The sequence below is a fragment of the Aquarana catesbeiana genome, linkage group LG03, assembly GCF_042186555.1.
Source record: "Aquarana catesbeiana isolate 2022-GZ linkage group LG03, ASM4218655v1, whole genome shotgun sequence".
NCBI classification, from domain to species: Eukaryota; Metazoa; Chordata; class Amphibia; order Anura; family Ranidae; genus Aquarana; species Aquarana catesbeiana.
Window position 1 is genome coordinate 247840536 of NC_133326.1, and position 20730 is coordinate 247861265.

The following is a 20730-nucleotide window of genomic DNA, read 5'->3' on the forward strand; positions in this document are numbered from 1 at the left end:
AATTGCCGATTGTCTGCTTTGGGTTACTGCACTTCACTTACCTAATCATAAGCATTGTATACTTACTTGCCTGCTCTGTGCAATGATACTGTACAAAGCAGTCCTTTACCTTCCCTCTGAAGTGTCCAGCCAGCGTTATTCGCTTCTTCTTGTGGGTGCCCCCATAGCAAGCCTTGTGCTACAGAGGCACTTGTAGGCATGCTTCCATGTTGAGCACACTACTGGAGGACTCAAGTAAGTGTTTAGGGATTGGGAGTGGGGCATTACATTAGGTTTTTGACCTTAAAGCGATAACATTAAAAAAGAAAAAAAAAAAAAAAAAAAAAAAAAAAGCATGAATAACCGCACAGTGTTTGTGCTGTGTAATTTGGCCCTATCATCTAAAATACCTGGCTTATCCTGCCTGGTGCTGCCCTCCCCTCCGTAAACTGACCACGTTTAGCATGGCTGCAGAGCCCTGACAGTGGTCAGTTTATGTGCCTCCATCTGTCCGCTGTCTCTCCTTTGTCCTTGCCCCCCCTCCCTGCCTGTCAGCTTGTGTCAGTGCCCACCCCTCCTGCTGCTAAAATATATTTTCAGGCAATCCCTAGTGTTCGATAAACTGGTCATATGAGCGCGGAGCAGCGCTCTAAATTAAGGTATTGAACAGCATTTTTTTTAATAAGTAAACACAAAAATAGCAGGGTTAGAGTTTATCTATGGTCGAAATTTAAAATTATATATTTCTACATTGAAGTTCACTTATTTCTAGGCTACAGTTTATAATGTGAACGATCATTAAAGTGGTTGTAAAGGAAAAAGGTAAAAAACCTATGTCCCCCCCCCCCCCACTAAATATTTAGCAAAAGAAGTTTTGTTGAAAAAAAAAAAAAAGTTTAAACAGGCAAACATAACTTGTCTTCCTATATACTAATGCTAGCAGCATAAGGATTAAAGAATAGATAAATAAATGGGCAGACTCAATGGACCACTTGCCCTTTTTTCTGCCGTTAATGTTCTATGTAAAATTCAGTTCAGCTCCGGAAGGATTTACCCCCTTAATGACCAGGCCATTCTTTGTGATAACGGCACTGCGTTACTTTAACCAAAAACTGCATGGATGTGCAGTTCTGTACCCAAATAAAATTGATGTCCTTTTTTTTTTCCACAAATAGAACGTTCTTTTGGTGGTATTTGATCACCTCTGTGGTTTTTATTTTTTGCGCTATAAACAAAATAAGAGCAACAATTTTACAATTTTTCACTTTTCGCTATAATACATATATAAACAATTTTGAAAAAAACTAAATTTTTTCATCAGTTTAGGCCAATATGTATTCTTCTACATATTTTTGGAAAAAAATCCCAATAGGCGTATATTGATTGGTTTGCACAAATGTTATAGCGTTTACAAAATAGGGGAAAGATTTAGGGACTTTTTATTTTTTTATTGTTTTTACTAGTAATGGTGGGGATCAGCGATTTTTAGCAGGACTGCAACATTGCAGCAGACAAATCTGACCCTGTGACACCAATACAGTGAAAAGTGCTATAAAAAAAATGCACTGATCACTGTATAAATGGCACTGGCAGGGAAGGGGTTAGCCCTCTGGTTATCAAAGGGTTAAGTGTTCCCTTGGGAGGTGCTTTCTAACTGTCAGGGAGATGGACTAACTGGGAGTAAGGAGGAGAGAGAGAAAGAGAGAAAGAGAGAGACAATGTTCCTGATCACTAGGAACAGCTCATCTGTCTCTCCTCCCATCAGAACAGAGATCCGCCTTGTTTACAAAGGCAGATCCCCGTTCTGCCTCTGTGGAGGAGCGATCGACTCCCGCGCATGTCCCCTGTATCTATTACATGGAACAACGTACAGGTACATTGGCTCTCGCAATAGAGCCACCCTGCTGCAGTATATATGCGGTGAGCGGTCTTTAAGTGGTTAAAGCAGGACTAAATCTGCGAGTCTCTGCAGCAGCTACCATAATGTGCTGCTGATAACAGACTTGCCTCCTAGTCTGCTCTCGTGCAGCAATGCGCGGTCTGTGCTCCCCACCTTATTGCTCAATTGCTACCATTGCTATCCTTTCCTGGTCTTCTTGCACTACCAGGATCTTCTTTCTTCACTGACTAAGCAACTATACACTGAACTGTGCATGCTCTGTAGTCAGTATACAATTTCTCAAAAAATTGGTAGCAGAAAGTTTTTCTGGTAGAAGAGGCATACAAATTTTTTAAAGTTTATGTCTAGATGTCCTGGAAGTTTGAGGTGAGAGGTCACCTGGTGTCTAAAGCCAGTCATACAGGGCTTAAATTTCCTGCTCAATTGGCTGAAATTCAATCCATGGATGGCCCTATCGATTACCACCCGGCTTGACAAATGTTGATTTAAAAATTGGCTTAGCTGGATGGAAAATTTTCAGCTAAATTGTAAATTTAGCCAATTGGGTATTTAGGTAGCTATGGATGTTGCTGCTGTCCGAGTACAATAGTTGGAAGTGCAGATTCAGGAATACTGAGAAGAGCCATCAATCTAAAAAGTGTATAGCTAGCTTCCCCTTCCTTTAAATTGTAAGCTCCATGAGCAGGGCCCTCCTATTCCTTCTTTATTGAACTGTATTGCAATGGCCCCCTTTATTTTGTAAAGCACTCTGTAAACTGTTGGCACTATAAAAATCCTGTATAATAATAATAATAATAATATTTAATAGCTAGCTTAACAGTTGCTGCTCTAATAACTGCCAGCCCTCATGCTATTAAACAATCTGTCTACTGAAGGCATAAAAGTATTGCTTCACAGCTCCTAAGGTAAGAAATATGTTAGCATTAGCAATGAACAGGGTAGCCGATTTTAGACCCCAAGGGGCCTTGTACCTCTGACATCCACAGGCAAAATAATTAATGTTAAATATGTGGGTAAACTTAATTTCTGACAGGTAACTATGCAAAATTATAATTTAAGAAAATGTTTGGATTCTTGAGTAAGCCTATTGGTTACTGGTTGTCTTTTTTTTTTTTTACTTTTTTTTTTTTTTTTTTTTTAAAAAAGGTCAAGAAATTATACTGTGGGCAAATGAGAGCCAACAGGAAACCTTTGACCTATATCCTCCTATAGGACTGGTGTTTCCAAATTCTAATGTACAAATAATGTATCTAGAGACAAGTATTCCTCCATGTGTGCATAGTGAGTCAAAATAAATACATACTGTGGTGTCAGTCAGCACCGGCCTTGAATCTGTAGCTTCTGTCAACAGCTCCTTCCCGAGTAGTGCACTACCTTCTGAGAGACTATTGAAGCAACATTCTAAATAAAATAGATGCGCCTAACATACTTGTATGGACATTCCTAGGCCCTGTACATGATTTCACAATATCATACTTGCCAACAGTCCTGGGAAAAATCGGAAATGTTTTAGGCAAAAACGGCCGGTGGACTATGGCCGCTGCCGTGAGGACTAATCTCTGTGTGTTCAGTGGAGAGAGGAGGGGCAACCAATTGGCTTCTCTCTTCAGTGTAGAAGTAGACAATTCTCTTGTACACTGAAGCCGATTGGTTGCACGGCCCAAAGGCCCCTCCCCTCTCCACTGAACACATGAGAAAGCCGGGAACTATGTAGCTGCCGCTGATGGGGACAGACGCATGAAGGAGGCTGGCTCCGCTGGCTAGGGGCACCTCATGTAAGGAGGCTGGCTCCGCTGGCTGGGGGCACCTCATGTAAGGAGGCTGGCTCCGCTGGCTGGGGGCACCTCATGTAAGGAGGCTGGCTCCGCTGGCTGGGGGCACCTCATGTAAGGAGGGACTCCGCTGGCACCTGATGGCAGGTGACACGCTCAGGGATCCAACTGATTCTGCATTATGGTGAGTTGAATGATTTCATTTTATATTACAATGTTATATTAGAAAAAATGCGCTTCAATCATACTGACACCATAACAACCTTGGTGCCGGGATGATTGAAGCGCTAACACCAGGTGTTTGGAGCATCTTTATCTGCTTATTGTTAAACTTTCTAGAATACACACCTTTCTATTGTGGTTCAGAGAGAGTCTCTCTCTCTCTCTCTCTCCCCCCTTTCCCCACTAAGCCACACCTACAAACGGGTGCCCCACCCCCTAATGAGGGAATGAGACTCCACATACAGGCGAAAAAGTGTCCCTATACATTTTTTTACAATATTGGCAACTATGCAATAGAATGCATCTTAAGGTCAAGCTTCATACAATTAGTTATAGATTAACTTATTATAGTGATAAAGGCCAGTTATTTTTACAACAAATAGATATCTTTTACAAAAGCAGTAAAACAGGGAAGGCCAACAAATCTATTACCCAGAAACTTTACTACATGTATTGGATTGAGTATAGTAACTCTATACAAAAATTAGTGACTTTTCTTATCTTTTTCTATGAAATGAGCAATTTACCTCCCTGGTAGTTTGATTATGTCAGATTTTTGATGCTGAAAGGCATGGAAATTTGGCGTTTTATATTGTAGGCCTGTAATTCTTAGGAATAACTCACTTAAATCTGTCCAAACCAGAGAGTCTAGTAGACATCCCGGGTATGATAAAGTTTGAAAACACAAAATCATAAATATAACAAATAATAATAATAATACATTTTATTCAATAAATTTTAGTCAATAATATAATCAAATCACCAACACTGAAATTTTTTGTGTGCAAACAAGTGTGTATAATTACTAGTCATATTGCTTCAGTAAACATTCCGGGTATGATAAATTTTGAAACATGGGACTGCACAATGTCCGACATCACAATCAGGACAATGGAACCTGGTTTCCTTTTGGATCTTCTTTCCAGTGTCATCTCGCTTTGAGAAACAACCCACGCACATCCTTGTGGGTGCTGACTTTTTCAGTTGGTGGGATGTAGTCCATGAAGTGACGACCAGTCAGGCGTTCCGGGTTGACAACGCCAGCAGCACGATGTCTAGCTCTATTCAGCCGTTGGTGTTTGGTGGTTTAAAAAGAACCGTTCGGAAACTTTCCAAAGTCAGCATGAAGGACAGGCGTGTCACTTTTTTTTTAGCAGAATGCAGGCATTCAACAAGCATTGCTCAAGAAGATGCCTGAAGATCTTCTTGTAATACTTTTGTTGTTTTCTTATTGCTGGATAAAATGTCATTGCTTGGTCGGCTCTCTCAACACCTCCCATGGTGTTGTTGTAGTCTATCACTACCTGTGGCTTCATGATGTCATTCCCACCTTTTGTGTGTACCATGACAGTGGAGGCATTATGGATTGTACTCATTGGCACACATCTGTTTTGTCACGCCATTGCAGCCCCATCATTTTGTCTTTCTGCCAAGCAACCATTTCTCTGGTCTTCAGTTTCTTATTGATAAAGATTGGCAGCATGTCACGCCAGTTAGCCCTAATGGTTCCATAGGCATCGGTTTTGTTCTGCAGAAGGAACTCTAAGTTCAGGAGATGTGTAAAAGTTGTCTGTAGTTACACAATAGCCCTGATTTAGCAATGGCTCAGTCAAAGAACGGAAGATGTTGCCATTCCATAATTACTGTATTTTGGGTTGAATTTGGTTCCTTTCCCAGTGTATAGGACAGAATTCCAAATATAACTAGTTGTCGATTCACATAGCATGAAGGATTTTATGCCAAAATGTGCTCTCTTTGATGCCATATATTGTATCCAGCTGAGCCTTCCCTTTTAGGCCATTAGGCTTTCATCTATGCTGATGTCTCTATCTGGCACATAGCTCAGTTGGAAATTCTTCTGAATCATTTGATATACTTCCTAAATCGTCTTGAGTTTTGGTGCTGGATGAGTAGTTTCAAATTCCTCATTGTTTACAAAGTGCAAATACTTCATTATCAGGAAAAATTTGTACTCTGACATGACCGTGCCAAAGAATGGAGTGGCAAGTAATTTATTGGTTGTCCAATACCACTTCTGCAGGGGTTTCCCCACCACTCCCATAAGAATTATTAGGCCCAGAAATTTCCAAATGTCCTCTTTGGTCACTGGTTGCCACTTTCTGCTCCTTGAAAACTTCCGATGCGTAGCAGCTTGTTGCTCTTAGTACCGGTTTGTCTCCGTAACTATTTTTTCAATAACCTCATTGGTCAAAAATAGTTGTAGGTATGCCAAGGGGTTGTCATCTTCAAAAATCCACTTTCATACCAGGTGCTCCAGTAAATGGGAATCTTGGGGGCGCTATGTGATCTGTACCGCAGTCAATAGAGCACCAAGTCCACACATCACTGAGGTCAGTCACAGGATCGTTGCTGAAATCACTTTGTGTCGGATGATGATTTTCCCCACGAATCGCTATCACTCAATTCTGCAAGTGATTTTGTATTGGTATTGCGGTTTTACAGTAGGTCATAAATCACTTGTGATGTAGAGGCACGCTTTTTGGATGCCATGGTCGCTCTCCAGTTTCGAGGCAGAAAGTACAGTAAAACTGCAGGCAGGGCACTGGACAAAGCACTGGGGAGGGGGGGGCAAACTGAGGTCAAAATTATTTCATACAGTAATGTAATCCAATAAGACTACAATGTATGTGTGTTGCGCTTTACACATTTTGAATCTGCCGCCGGTCTCCCCCGCCCCCCGGCCTTGCGACACTCACAGGGAAGGAAAGCAGGAACACACAGAGCAACGAACGGAAGTTTCGGCTGCCGGATACAGCAGGAGTACATTGCAGGATCGTGGGGACAAAGTAAGTGATCTCTTCCAGGATCCAGCGATGCAATCCCAAGTGTGGCTCGGGGTTACCACTAACGGTACAGAAATTTCACCCCAAGCCACACTCGGGAATACCGCCAAGGAGGTTAAAGTATATGTTACCCTGACATTGTTCTGATATGTGTCTGCATTACCATGTACTTGTATCAAAAAGTATCCTGTTCTCTTTGCATCATTTCCTATGTGTGAAACACCTGGTGATCCTGGCAGTCCCCCTGCTTTTCTATTTTCAAACATGGCAGGCATGGAACGCATGCCATCACAGTTAGTTTTTTTATTTGCTTTATGCTTGGGAGCACAGCCTGTCTGTACTCCAATGTTCAGAATTGTGCTGGCTGGTATCCGTGTCCTGGCTGTACTGCTGTTGTCAAATTCCCCCCCCATCTCTGTAAGCCCCTTATGCAGCTGAGCTGAAAAAGTAAATAATTTAAAAAAAAAATAGATAGAATATATATATATATATATATATATATATATATATATATATATATATATATATATATATATATATATATATATATATATATATATATATATATACACACATACACACACACACACACTACTTCCAAAAATCTTGGAGAACTAACTACAGGTCTTCAGTGTAAGTAGGCCACCTCAAATCCTTCCGTCTCTTCATGTAATACCAGACTCCATGACGGTAAGATCAGGGCTCTGTGGGGGGCCACACAATCACTTCCAGGACTCCTTGTTCTTTATTACACTGAAGATAGTTCCTAGTGTCAGTCACACACCTCCCTGATGGTATGGCATGATGGATAAGTATTTGCCTGTATTTCTCAGTATTGAGGACACCATTGATTCTGACCAAGTTTTCAACTTCATTTACAGAAATTCAGCCCCAAACGTGCAAGGAACCTCCACCATGATTCACTGTTGCCTGCAGACACTCGTTATTTTACCACTCCCCAGCCTTTTTTGTGAACAAACTGTCTCCCTCCATAGCCAAATATTTAAAATGTTGACTCTTCAATCCAAGGCACACCGCCATTCTTCTGCACCCCAGTTCCTACGTTTTCCTGCATAGCTGAATCACTTAGCCTTGTTTCCACGTCAGAGGTGTGGCTTTTTGGCTGCAATTCTTCCATGAAGACCACTTCTGGCCAGACTTCTCCAGACAGTAGATGAGTGTACCTGGGCAACACTGGTTTACACCAGTTCTGTGCTGAAGGTACTGTATGACATCTTCTGACGTTGAAGGGACATAAGCTTGATATGTTTTTCCATCTGCTGCATTAAGTTTCCTTGGCTGACCACTGCGTCTATGGTCCCCAATTTTGTCTGTTTCTTTATGGTTCTTCAAAAGAACTTGAACAGCACATATTGAAAACCCAGTCTGCTTTGAAATCTTTACCTGAGATACACCTTGCTGATGTAGTAGAACTACCTTGTGTCTTGTTTGCTGTGCTCAGTCTTACCATTGTGTATGACCTGTGGCATGACTTCACCTAGTAGCAGAGCTTGGCTGTTCCTCACCCAGTTTTGAGGCTCCTACACAGGTGTTTTTTACAGTTAATGACTGAGTTTCAACTTACATATGAAATTGATGATCATTAACACTTGTTTGGTATAATTGATTAATCATTCACCTGACTATAATCCTCCAAAATCCCTGACTTTGTGCAAATGTACAATGTGTGCAAGTGTAAGAATCAATGCTAGTTTGAAGCCAAAGGGTAGTCACACCAAATATTGATTTGATTTAGATTTTTCTTTAGTTTGTTTGTTTTCATTAATTTATAAAATGCAAAGTAAACAATTAAAATATATATCTTGAAATCATTCTTTACAGCATTTCTTCACACCTGCCTAAAACTTTAGCACGGTACTGTATATACAGAATATATATATACAGTGTTTTGCCTTCCACTTCTATTTTAAACTGAAAAGGTTGTTTTAAAATGTTGGGATTCAGCTCAGCCATCCAATCGGCCAAAGCCTGCAAACCCGTAAGGGAGACTGGGTAAAGATGGAAGCCCCGTCAGTGGTGACAGCGTGCCACTGGAGGGATTTGTTTTAAAGGTAAGTCTGTCATAATGTGCTGGTATGCAATGCATACTAGCACATTATGACATCCTGCAAGGGCTCTTTTTTTTGTTGCAGTTTTGTGGAGTAGCATGATAATACCACCCACATTCTCTTCACGCTGGTGTTCTGACGTCAGGCACCTGAGCCTGAAGAACTGACAAGCAGCCCTTCCCCTGAGCAGATAACGAGTGGGGAAAAGTGGCCAGTCTCCAGGGCAGGAAATTAGCTTTGCATATTGAGGAAATTGTGACTTTGAGCAATTACACTGGGTAATTGAGCTGGGAAGGTCTATTTGCAAGCAAGAGCGAGGAGTAAGGTAATTCATGCACTGTGCATCAATAAAATGTGATGTTTGCCTGGGTTTGAACTTTTACGTACTATATGCCATACAATGTCTTTATGATAAGAATACTTTTGGGGCAGTGGGATGCGTGGTGGCCATAATACTGAGACAAAGCACAAATAATAACAAAATATTCAAACTACTATCCCAGAGTAAGGAACAAAATCAAAAACTAAAATAATATGGATGCGTAAGTGTGCACACCCCTAAACTTATACTTTGTTGAAGCACCTTTTGATTTTATTACACTCAGCCTTTTTGCAGCATTGCACATCTTGACTTGGCAATATTTGACCACTCTTTTTTGCGAGGGCATCTCCTGTGCACAGCCCTCTTCAGACCACCCTACAGATTTTCAATCGGCATACAGGTCTAGGCTCTGACTGGGCCATTCCAAAACGTTAATCTTCTCCTGGTGAAGCCATTCCTTTGTTGATTTGGATGTATGCTTTGTTTTGTTGTCATCCTGAAAGATGAAGTTCTTCTTCATGTTCAGCTTTCTGGCCGAAGCCTGAAGGTTTTGTGCCAATATTGACTGGTATTTGGAACTGTTCATAATTCCCTCTACCTTGACTAAGGCCCCGTTCCAGCTGAAGAAAAATAGCCCCAAAGCATTATGCTGCCACCACCATGCTCCACTGTGGGTATGGTGCTCTTTTAGTGATGTGCAGTGTTCTTGCGCCAAACATATCTTTTGGAATTATGGCCAAAAAAGTTCAGCAAAGTTTTTTATTCTTCATTCAATGCCTAATTTTTGTCAAATTTTCTCATTATCTATCTATAGACCATAACATATTTTCCCACATGCTTTTGGAGAGACTTCAGATCTGTTTTTGCAAAATTTAGCCAGGCTTGGATGTTTTTCTTCGAAAGAAAAGGCTTCCGTCTTGCCACTCTACCCCATAGCCCAGACATATGAAGAATATGGGAGATTGTTGTCACATGTACCACACAGCCAGTACTTGCCAGATAATTCTGCAGCTACTTTAATGTTGCTGTAGGCCTCTTAGCAGCTTCCCTGACCTGTTTTCTTCTCGTCTTTTCATCAATTTTGGAGGGACATCCAGTTATTGGTAATGTCACAGTTGTGCAATATTTTCTCTACTTGATGATGACTGTCTTCACTGTGTTCCATGGTATATCTAATGCCTTAGAATTTATTTTGTACCCTTCTCCTGACTGATATCTTTTAACAATGAGATCCCTCTGATACTTTGGAAGCTCTTCAGACCATGGCTTTTGCTGCAGGATGAGACTAAGAAAATGTCAGGAAAGACTTACTGGAACAGCTAAACGTTATTTGGGGTTAATCAGAGGCAGTTTAAGACCCCTTTCACACTGGGGCGCTTTGCAGGCGCTAAAAATAGCGCCTGCAAAGCACCCTGAAAGTGCCGCTGCTTTTTCTCCAATGTGAAAGCCCCGAGGGCTTTCACACTGGGGAGGTGTGCTAGCAGGATGGGAAAAAAAGTCCTGCTAGCAGCATCTTTGGAGCGGTGAAGGAGCTGTGTGTATAGTGCTCCTTCACCGCTCCTGCCCATTAAAATCAATGGGGCACCGTTACTTTTTAACCCTTTCTCGCCGCTAGCGGGGGTTAAAACTGCCCCGCTCACGGCCGATACCGCCACTAAAACTACGGTAAAGTGGCACTAAATATAGCCCAGCTTTACCGCCAAAGCCCGTGACACTCCAGTGTGAAAGTAGCCTAAATGATGGCAGGTGTGTACGGACTTCTATTTAACTATTTAAGTTTATACATCCCCAGTTATAAAAGAGGGTATGCACACTTATGCAACCACATTATTTTAGTTTTTAGAATTTTACTCCCCCCCAAAAAGATTTCAGTTTGTTTTTCAATTGTCTTGTACAGTTTATAGGTCACATTAAGAGCCCTTTCACACTCACAGCGCCCGGGCGTCAGCGGTAAAGTGCCGCTATTTTTAGCAGTGCTTTACCGTAGTTTTAGCTGCACTTTTCGGCCACTAGCAAAGCGCTTTTAACACCTGCTAGCAGCCGAAAAAGGGTTAAAAGCGCCGGCAAAGCCCACTGCAGCGGTGTTTTGCCGGCGCTTCGGTGGCGCTGCCCATTGATTCTAATAGGCAGGGGAGCTTTAGGAGCGGTGTACACACCGCTCCTAAAGTGCCTCAAAGAAGCTGCTTGCAGGACTTTTTTTTTTACGTCCTGCCAGCACACCGCTCCGGTGTGAAAGCCCTCAGGCTTTCACGTTGGAGTGACAGGAGAGGTGGGAGTGACAGGAGAGGTGCTTTGCAGGCGCTATTTTTAGCGCTATAGTGCCTCAGTGTGAAAGGGGTCTAAAAGGTGGAAAAAAAATTTTGAAATCATTTATCTTTGTCTCATTTTTTATATCACAGAAACCTGACATTTTAAACAGGGGTGTATAGACTTTATATTCACTGTACATACACACATTATAAATACTTATTTTTTTATATAATTTATCAGCAATGGAGGTGGAGAAACAACAGTACATTAATCTTCCTAGTAAATGGCTATGGGGGGGGGGGGGGGGGGCAGAGGTCTGATCACTGGAGGAAAGGCAATCTGTTCTCCCAACACAGCCAGAAAACTGAACATGCTGGGATGAATTTGCTCTCATGCCTAGTGTGGTCAGTTTGAAATAGGAGAGCAGTACGACTGGCAGGATAACCAGGTATTGCACAAAAAGGAAGCAATACAAAGAACAGGATACTTTTTTAAACACATATACATGGTACAACAGATACATTTAAAGAATATGAAATGTTGGGGTAAAGAGACTGTTATTTCCCAAAAACAATTGTTTTCTCTGTGCCCTGTTCACACCATACATGGACGGTAGTGTGCAGAAAAGCACAGCTCAACGACATGATGTGAAAAAGCTTCCAACTTGGTTTAATTCTGGAAATAACACAACACACACATACTACTGATTAGTAATTTTGCTTTCAGAATATGAGAATCTAAATAAAAAAAAATGAAACCTGTGCCCACTTGTTTATTAGTGTAGCAAACCTGCCAGATATTCCTATCAGATGACATATCTGCCAACACAGACACAAAGATTTTTCTATTGAGACTCCACGTAGATTTGCTTGTAGAGAAATTTTAATGCAGCAGGAAGCAGCTTTTCTAAATTTGCTGTTAAAGGGAGTGGGAACGTTTACAAAGATTGGCACAAAAACAATCCACAAAAGGGAAATAAAGCGGTTGATTTATTTACTTACCTATTGTAATCGAAAGTACTTTTTTGCCCAAAAGATTGCGGTAGGGCCTGTTCAAAGATTGTATTATTATTAGGGTCTTAATCACACGGGTGCAGAAGCCTGTACATTGTGAATCAGCCGCTTGTTTATGCAACTGGAACCATTAGGTGCTGGTGGCTTGTGCAAGGCTGTGGGACCCAGCCACTCATCCTAGCTTGACGAGCAAGCAGGTGAAGGTCCCTGAACTTAGACTGTTTGCGTTTAGGGCTGCTTACCTGCACGCCTGTCAAATTAGGATGAGAGGCTGGGTCCATACAGCCAATCAGCTTAAAGCACAAGGACCTATTAACACTATGGCAATTCACGCTGTGATGAAACACACAAGACAATGCATATTAAATGCGTTGTTGCAATGCAGTGCATTCATTTGAGTGGCACCCCGATGTACCATACTGGCATACGTGTTGCCACGAAATGCACAAACGATACGTCATCAAATGTTGCTGCTGCAGGAGTCAAACCTTCCATTGGAAGGTGTGACAGGGTACCATTCAGAATGAATAGCACTATATCACACCAATGCATTTAACATGCATTGTTGGAAAGCACAAACGAATGCATTGCTTTAGCACAATGCCATAATGTGAACTTGCCCTTATACATTTTTAAACTGAAGTTTTACTGTATAACTGTTTTACTAATAATGCAATATATGTTTTTATGAACATTTAATACATGACACAGGACTCCCAGAGCACTACAGGTTAGCCAAAGCGACAGAAAAAGTAACTCCCTTCCAGCACCAGCTGTCTCTCACTAAAGCTCCATTCACGCTTGCATGACTCCAAAGTCATGATTTCCAGTGAGACTTTGGAGTGTAACTTTGAAAACGACTTTACACTCTCTGGCACTAAGTCGCATCAAAGTAGTGATGTGACTAAGTCACACCAATCTGATCAGAAGCCATTAAAAACAATGGGCTACGACTTGTCATGAGACTGTGTCCAAAGTCACACAAGTGTGAATGGTGCCTAAAACTTTACAGTGAGCTGTCAGGTAAAGGAAATCTGTGATAAATCATTCACTTGAGTGTGTAAAATTCAGCTTGAGTCACTGAACTTTGTAAACAGTCTTTTCATTGGTAGTAAAGAGATATGAAAAGGAGCCAAGAGCTCCACCCACTGGATGGATAAAAGACTACAATAATACTTTTTAGTCCTGTCCATAATAAAGAAAATATGGACAGTTTGGCTAAAGATTTCCTTTAAAGTTAAATGATACTATCATTTTCAGTACCTTGTGTTACTTACTCTTATGAATGTAGAGTAAGAGGGAAAGCAAATAGTTTCGATCACTTCCATCTGCACAGCAGCAGAGTGTTGTACAGAAGGCTTCTTCCTTATAAGGAGTGGACAAAGGCTGGTTTTGGTGCCTGATGACACTCAAGAGAAGGGACATTGCTATTGTACAGACACTGGAATGTAATAAATGTAAGGCAGTGTATACTTATAAAAACGGAGATCATTTGAAAGCACAAACGCTGCCATGCCCTGCTCCAGTGTGGAGTGAAAAGGCGGTTAACGGCAAGTCTGAGAACAATCTTGTTAAACCTGTTCAGTATTTTACCAACCAACAAAGGGATAATTGTAATAATCTAACCCAATGCACTTCTGCAGTACATGATATTTAAAATATCACAACAACAAGAGTGTGTGTTATGGAGACAAAAAATGTCAAAAATCTTTACATGGCTTACAGTTGACCTCACTGGAAACGAAGGATCTGCCACCTATGAGATTAAGATTGGCCCTTCTTCCAGCACTGACAGCATTTTCAATGCAAGTACAGCTGGGGACAATGCCTGTGTAGTATGCCTTGAAACAGCCACTTAGTCTGTACTGTCACTCTGTAATGTAACTATGCAAACATATGCAGACCAAAACTTCAGTTTTAACATGTTGATTCCCTATATTGCTCCCAATTGTTCTGCATACATTTTAGTGTTCCAACAATATTTGTACATTCAACTTTAGATTTAGGCTCCATTCACACTTGTGCGACTTGTCATGTGACTTTGGACATTAAAGTCCCAAGACAAGTCACAGCCAAGTCTTTTCAAAGGCACCAGTTCAAAATTGATACGACTTAAAGTCGCAGCAACTTTGAAAAGGTGCCTGCACTACTTTGGTGCAACTTTCGTTGTGACTTTGGTCCAGAGAATATATTAAAGTCACACTGGAAATCGTGTGACTTTGGAGACGTGCTAATGTGAATGAAGCCTTACCTAGTATGAAAAGCTAAACTACCCAAGCCCTTGCACTACATTGCTGTTGGTAGATCTTAAAGCGGACTTCCGCTTTAAGCACTCCTCTCCTCGCCCCCTTACATTTAGGGGGGGGGGGGGGGAGGAGTGGGTACCTAGTTTTGTCCCACCTCCTGCTTCCTTCGCCTCGCCGCCTTCTAATCTCCCTCTCCTCAATCTTCTGGGACACGTCACAGGTCAAGGAAAATTGCCTGGTCACTGAGAGAGCGCAGCGCAACTCGCGCATGCGTAGTGCGTGCCTGGCTGTGGAGCCACAAGCTGTCACAGCCGGGTGCCCACACTTGCAATGACGGCCCGGCGGAGAGGAGGGGGAGAGGAGCGAGTCTTCTAGCGGCCACATGGCTGGACCATGGGACAGGTGAGTGTCTGTTTATTAAAAGTCAGCAGCTACACTTTTTGTAGCTGCTGACTTTGAATAAACTTACAAACGAGTGGAACTCCGCTTTAAGGAGATTGTACAGTCAGATTGTAACATTTTGTGGTGAGCTTCAGCCACATGTATGAAAAGTGATAACGAGTATTTCGTTTTGCTCATAGCAGCCAGTCAGATCATTATTTCATTTTTACCTCTGCACTCTATTAATAATGGAAGAAAGCAGATTTCTATGGCCAGCAAGAAACCTTTTTTAAAAAAAGGTGAAAAGGCTGTCTGGTGAAAAGGCTGTCTGGTGAATAGAAAGAGCTCTGACATGTCATGATTAGAACAGCAGGAGTTCAGCATGCTCAACGCCATAGTGAAATGTAGCAGCAAGGCCACATGTTCTTGTGATGTGCTTTATTTTCCACTTTAGTTTGCAACATAATGTATCGGAAACTATCCAGCAAAGTATGAGGAAAATGATAAAGTAACTATAGTAGCAAATTGTAATTAAACCTATAAAGCCCCCACAAACATTGCAGGTTCATGTATCCAGAATGAATCACCATTACCCACAATTAACCAGGATCCATTGACACCATTGTGATGCAGCTACATGAATTCACCTAGACAGCGCAGCACAATGATTTGTGTCTTAAAGTGATATTAAACACACACTGTTTTATTTATATTGTCCCTTCTATTTCTGTATGTAGATGTTGGCACTGTAATTTTTTTTTTTTTTTTTTTTTATAAAAGGTACAGCAGAACCTCCTCAGATTATGAGCATAATCCGTTCCAGGAGAATGCTCGAAATCCAAAGTACTCGCATATCAAAGCGAGTTTCCCCATTGAAGTCTATGGCAACAAAAATAATTTGTTCCGCATTGACTTCAATGGCATACAATACTGCATGCAGCCAGAGGTGGGGGGGGGGGGGGCGACAGAGAGCCTCGGAAACGGCTGGAAAGGCCCAAGGACACCTCAGCTGACCTTGGAAAGATTCCGTTCCCAAGGTCAGCCGAGCTGTCCTCGGGTCTTTCCATGCATTTCCGAATGGCGCCAATTGGCAGAGATCGGCACCGCTGAGTTCCGGCGCCCCCCCACCACAGGCCAAACGTGGTACCGCACACACTTTGGCCTGAATTGTGCTCGTTTTGCGAGACAACACTCGCAAACCAAGTTACGATTTTTAAAAATACAGTGCTCATATTGCGAAACGCTCATTAACCATGTTACTCGCAATCTGAGGTTTCACTGTACCCGATATACAGCTGTCACATGACCCAGATCTTTCCCAGCCTGTCTGCTGGGAAACTTAAGCAGGAGGAGCTTCTAGTCCTCTGCTGCTGGTCACATATTCAAAATTTAAAAAAAGCCTTCGGACCAGTGACATTTATACAGTGATCAGTGCTATATAAATGCACGGATTACTGTATAAATGACACTGGCAGGAAAGGGGTTAACACTAGGGGGTGATCAAGGGGTTAAACGTGTTCCCTGGGAGGGGTTTCTAACTGTGGGGGGAGGGGAATGACTGGGAGTAGAGGGAGGACTCTGTTCTTGATCAATAGGAACAGATGATCTCTCTCTACTCCCCTGAAAGAATGGGGATCTGCTGGTTTACATTGACAGATCCCCGTTCTGGCTCTATGCAGCGAGATCGCAGGTGGCCGGACATCGCGGCCTCCGGTCACACGCATCGGCTCAGGCGCCATGCCACGGGCGCCCACTGTATCTATTACACGACCCAACATACAGCTATAGCAATTTGTGTAATAGAGCCAACCTGCTGCAGTATAATGACAGCGGCTGGTCAGTAAGTGGTTAAAGTGGTTCAAAGTTTTTTTTACCTTGCATTAAGGTATAAAAAAAAAAAAAAAAAAAAACTATGGGGGCACTCAGCAGGGGGAGGGTCTAGAAGCACTGACGGGGGACGTGAGAAGAGGAAGATCCGGCTACTCTGTGCAAAACCACTACACAGAGCAGGTAAGTATGACATGACATGTTTTTTTTGTTTTTTTTTTAATTCAAAGCATTACAATTACTTTTTTGACCTGAACACCCATTTTTATGCCTGTGTTTCACTGTGTACAATAAAGGACAACTGCTATGCTGATGTATATCAATGTACAGGCTTTACTTCATGGTATTGTTGAAAATAGGCAGTTAAATTGCATTTTTTCTGCTTCCAGACCGCCTATCAACGCCACTGAAATCTGGCACAGCTGAGAGTGGATAAAGAGGTGTATACACAGAGAGAGGTGTATACACAGCAATGTTAGTGTTTGCCTTATGTCACAGTAAGGGAAATATAGTGCTGCCTGCTGAGTTCTGCAGAAGTTGATATTTTGCCACCTCTATTCACTTCTACTGAAATGTGCCAAAAACACACCAGTGTGAAAGCATCAAAACAAAAAAAAAAAAAACTTATAGGGTGTCCAGGGGCTTAATGCAAATGCACTGACAGAAGTCAATGCAAGTCGCAATTAAATCACAAAAAGTAGTGCAGGAACCTTTTTCACAGTAGCTGTGATTTGAGTCGCAATGATTTGAACTGTTCCATTGGCAGCAACGGGGTGCGACTTGTCATGCGATTTTGAACCGTCAAATTGCATGACAAATTGCACTGGCGTGAACTAGGGTTTACAGTCTGTGGACTTAAAGGTATCGCTTTTAGTATTGGAGCATTTGCATGAGTTCAAGTACTCACGCAAATGCTTAGTATCAGCACTGATAACGGAATCGGTGCAACACTTATAGCGTGTTGTGGTGCTCTACAGCAAAACTTTCTGTGACATTTTGAGAAGTTTTGGTGTATCGGAACCCCAATGGCTGCCTTGATGCAATGCATGTTAATGGGCGACATAACCCATGGTAATACACTGCACACGTTATGCGTAAGCACATGCAAGGGTGCTCCCATGTGGGTGTTTGCCCACATGGGAGGCTTAGGTGTTCTGTGCATCCTTGTGCAGGAAGTCCCATTAATGTAAATCAGGACACAGCCACTGTTCCTAATTCAACAGACGCCTGGACACTCAATGTCTGCATACAGGGACCCACACAGATGTCATATTGGGAGTAGTGGCTGTGTCCATGCAGCTGCTGCAACCCAATAGACATGAATGGGACTGCCTGCACATGGATGCATGAAACACCTGTGCCTCCCCTTGTGGGAAAACATGGCCCTTGCATGTGTGTATGCTTAAAGAGGAAGTAAACTTCCATCTTTGAATTTTACCTATAGGTAAGCCTATAATAAGGCTTACTTATAGGTAGTGTAAATATCTCCTAAACGTGCACAATTTAGACCCCTTTAACACTGGGGCAGTTTGCAGGCGCTATTGCGCTAAAAATAGCACCTGCAAACTGACCCAAAACAGCTGCTGCTGTGTCTCCAGTGTGAAAGCCCCGAGGGCATTCACACTGGAGCGGTGCGCTAGCAGGATGGGAAAAAAAGTCCTGCTAGCAGCATCTTCAGAGTAGTGAAGGAGCGGTGTTGACATCACTGGCACATGCACTCTGAAGGAACGGCCACCCGTATTGTCCCTTCAGAGCCCCGTGCCGTGACCGGTGGCTCCCGTGCACATGCGTGGGAGTGACGTCATCGCGGCTCCGGCCAATCACAGAGCTGGAGTCCGCGAGCCTGGAAGAAAGATGGGTGAAAATTGACGATGACATTGCATCACAGGAAAGCTTCGTTTGCAGGTAAGTTTCACATAATGTGCCTTTGCTTTGAAGGTAAGAAAAAAAAAAAAAAAAAGTGGTTTACAACTGCTTTAAAGTTTATCTTTAGGTCAGAAAATTAAAGTCCTGCTAGATCACTACAGGCTGGTCTCTTTTGCAGGTATAGCTATGTAAAACATAAAAACCAAGTGTCTACACTGTTTAAATTCCAGTAATACAATGTCTCACCCTGCTCTGCACATGCTCAGTTACTCTCTATTTTTAAGCACTGTTGAGTTTGTAGAGGCCGATCTGCTGACAGCCTTGAGCCCAGGTTCACACTGATGGTTCCGCTGAACTCACACGATTTCAAACCCGCATGTCAGTCTGACATTGGGAGCAATTTCAGAGACATCTGTGCGGTTCCTGCACAGATGTCTATTGAAATTGCCACCAAAGTTGGCAAACTGATCACATGTGCAGCACCATGGCAGTTGCAGATCCAACAGAAGCAGCTTCCTTGGCTGTAAAGGATAATTCCTTTTAGCTCGTGTTCACATCGTGCTGTTTTGACATATCAAATCGCCGGCTATTCCTGGCAACGGCCCCGTCCGAAACGGTGCGACACACGACTCCGCACCGATTTCCAAAAGCAGTTCCTGTCGGTGTTGCACCGTTTCGGACGGGGCCGTTGCCAGGAATAGCCGGCGATTTGAGATATGTCAAAACAGCACGATGTGAACGTGGGTTAAAACGGAATTAAACCCTCCTATCCTTTCCAGCCAAGGAAGCTGCTTCTGTCAGATCTGCAACTGCCATGGTGCTGCACACGTGATCAGTTATGACACCAACCATTTGATGGTTTGACAGTTTGGTTAAGGACATAATGTGACAGTTAGCAATTCCGGCATTCCAGGAATGTAACTGTTTTTTGAAACTGTTAAATTGGTGGGTTTAGTCCCGTTTTATGATTTACTGCTGCTCGGGGGCTTTGGGCTCCAGCAAAATGGCAGCCTCTGGTAAGAACATACAGGCGCAATACTGGAGGCAGTTTACAGGACACACTCATTTTGGTAGCATAATTATTAATGTAGAACCTATGTTCCTTGCTAAAGAACATTTTTTTTTTTAATCATGTTCTGGGTAAAGTTCCGCTTTGTGAATGAGGCCTAAACCTCCCTAATGGTGATACAGACAGCAATACAAAGCTAATGGAAGGTTCTACCCCTCACCACTGTCCAAATCTAAAAAGAAAAAGTTCTACTTTATATACCTTAAGATAGACTGTAGATATATACTTTATGATAGACTGTAGATAGAGATATACATATATCTATCACACACATCCTTTATATACTTTAAGATAGAGCAAAGAAAAGGTCAGGTGTTTATACCAAGTAATAGCCTCATTCCCCTATACAGAGCCCTTTATTGCAGCGCTAGATAATAACAAGGAAGTGCAGATAAGGAGCCGCGTGTATCCTCTTCATACATCACAATGGAGTCACACACACACAGGTAGTAGAGCCCCCCCTCTCTCTCTCTCTCCCTCTCCCTCTCCCTCTCTCTCCTATCCCCACACTCACCCTGAATGCCGGTCTGGTGGGACATGATGGTGAAGAGCCCGCAGCTGGTGAGGGTGAACCAGGAAGTGACAGAGTTGAGCCGGCACCCGCGGGATACACGTCATCGGCCCGTACACTGGTTGCCGAGCAACCGAGCCCAGTCCCAAACTCAGCTAGCCTAGGACACGCCCTCTTGTGGTGTGCGGGGACGGTCCTGACTGACCTCACTCTACACACACCTGTCCGCTTCCTGGAATGTACAACCGCCGCATTCAGATAATAAGCACCCAGCGCCGCTCAGTCCCTTCCAGTGTCCCTATATGGAGTTTTCCACTTACAGTACTTCCTGTCCTGGAGTTCACCTTAAAGGCATAGTCCATTAAAATGAACCAATTCAATTAATAAATTAACATTAGTTAAATGCAAAAAAAAAAAAAAAAAAAAATGCAAAGTGCATTTATTAACCCTTTCATTACCAGGGCTTTTTTTTTTTTGTACACATGTTTACAAAGTAATT

The 20730-nt window shown here is 42.5% G+C and overlaps 1 protein-coding gene across 1 annotated transcript in view; it reads right to left on the reverse strand.

Moving 5' to 3' along the window:
• TWF1 (twinfilin actin binding protein 1) overlaps nt 1-20407 on the reverse strand; it is an 84429-nt gene extending 64022 nt beyond the window's left edge. Inside the window, exon 1 of the mRNA XM_073619947.1 lies at nt 20235-20407. Coding sequence (XP_073476048.1) covers nt 20235-20259 — 25 coding nt within the window. The 5' untranslated portion in view covers nt 20260-20407. The remainder of the gene's footprint in view (nt 1-20234) is intronic.
• Between the last annotated feature and the right edge of the window lie 323 nt (nt 20408-20730).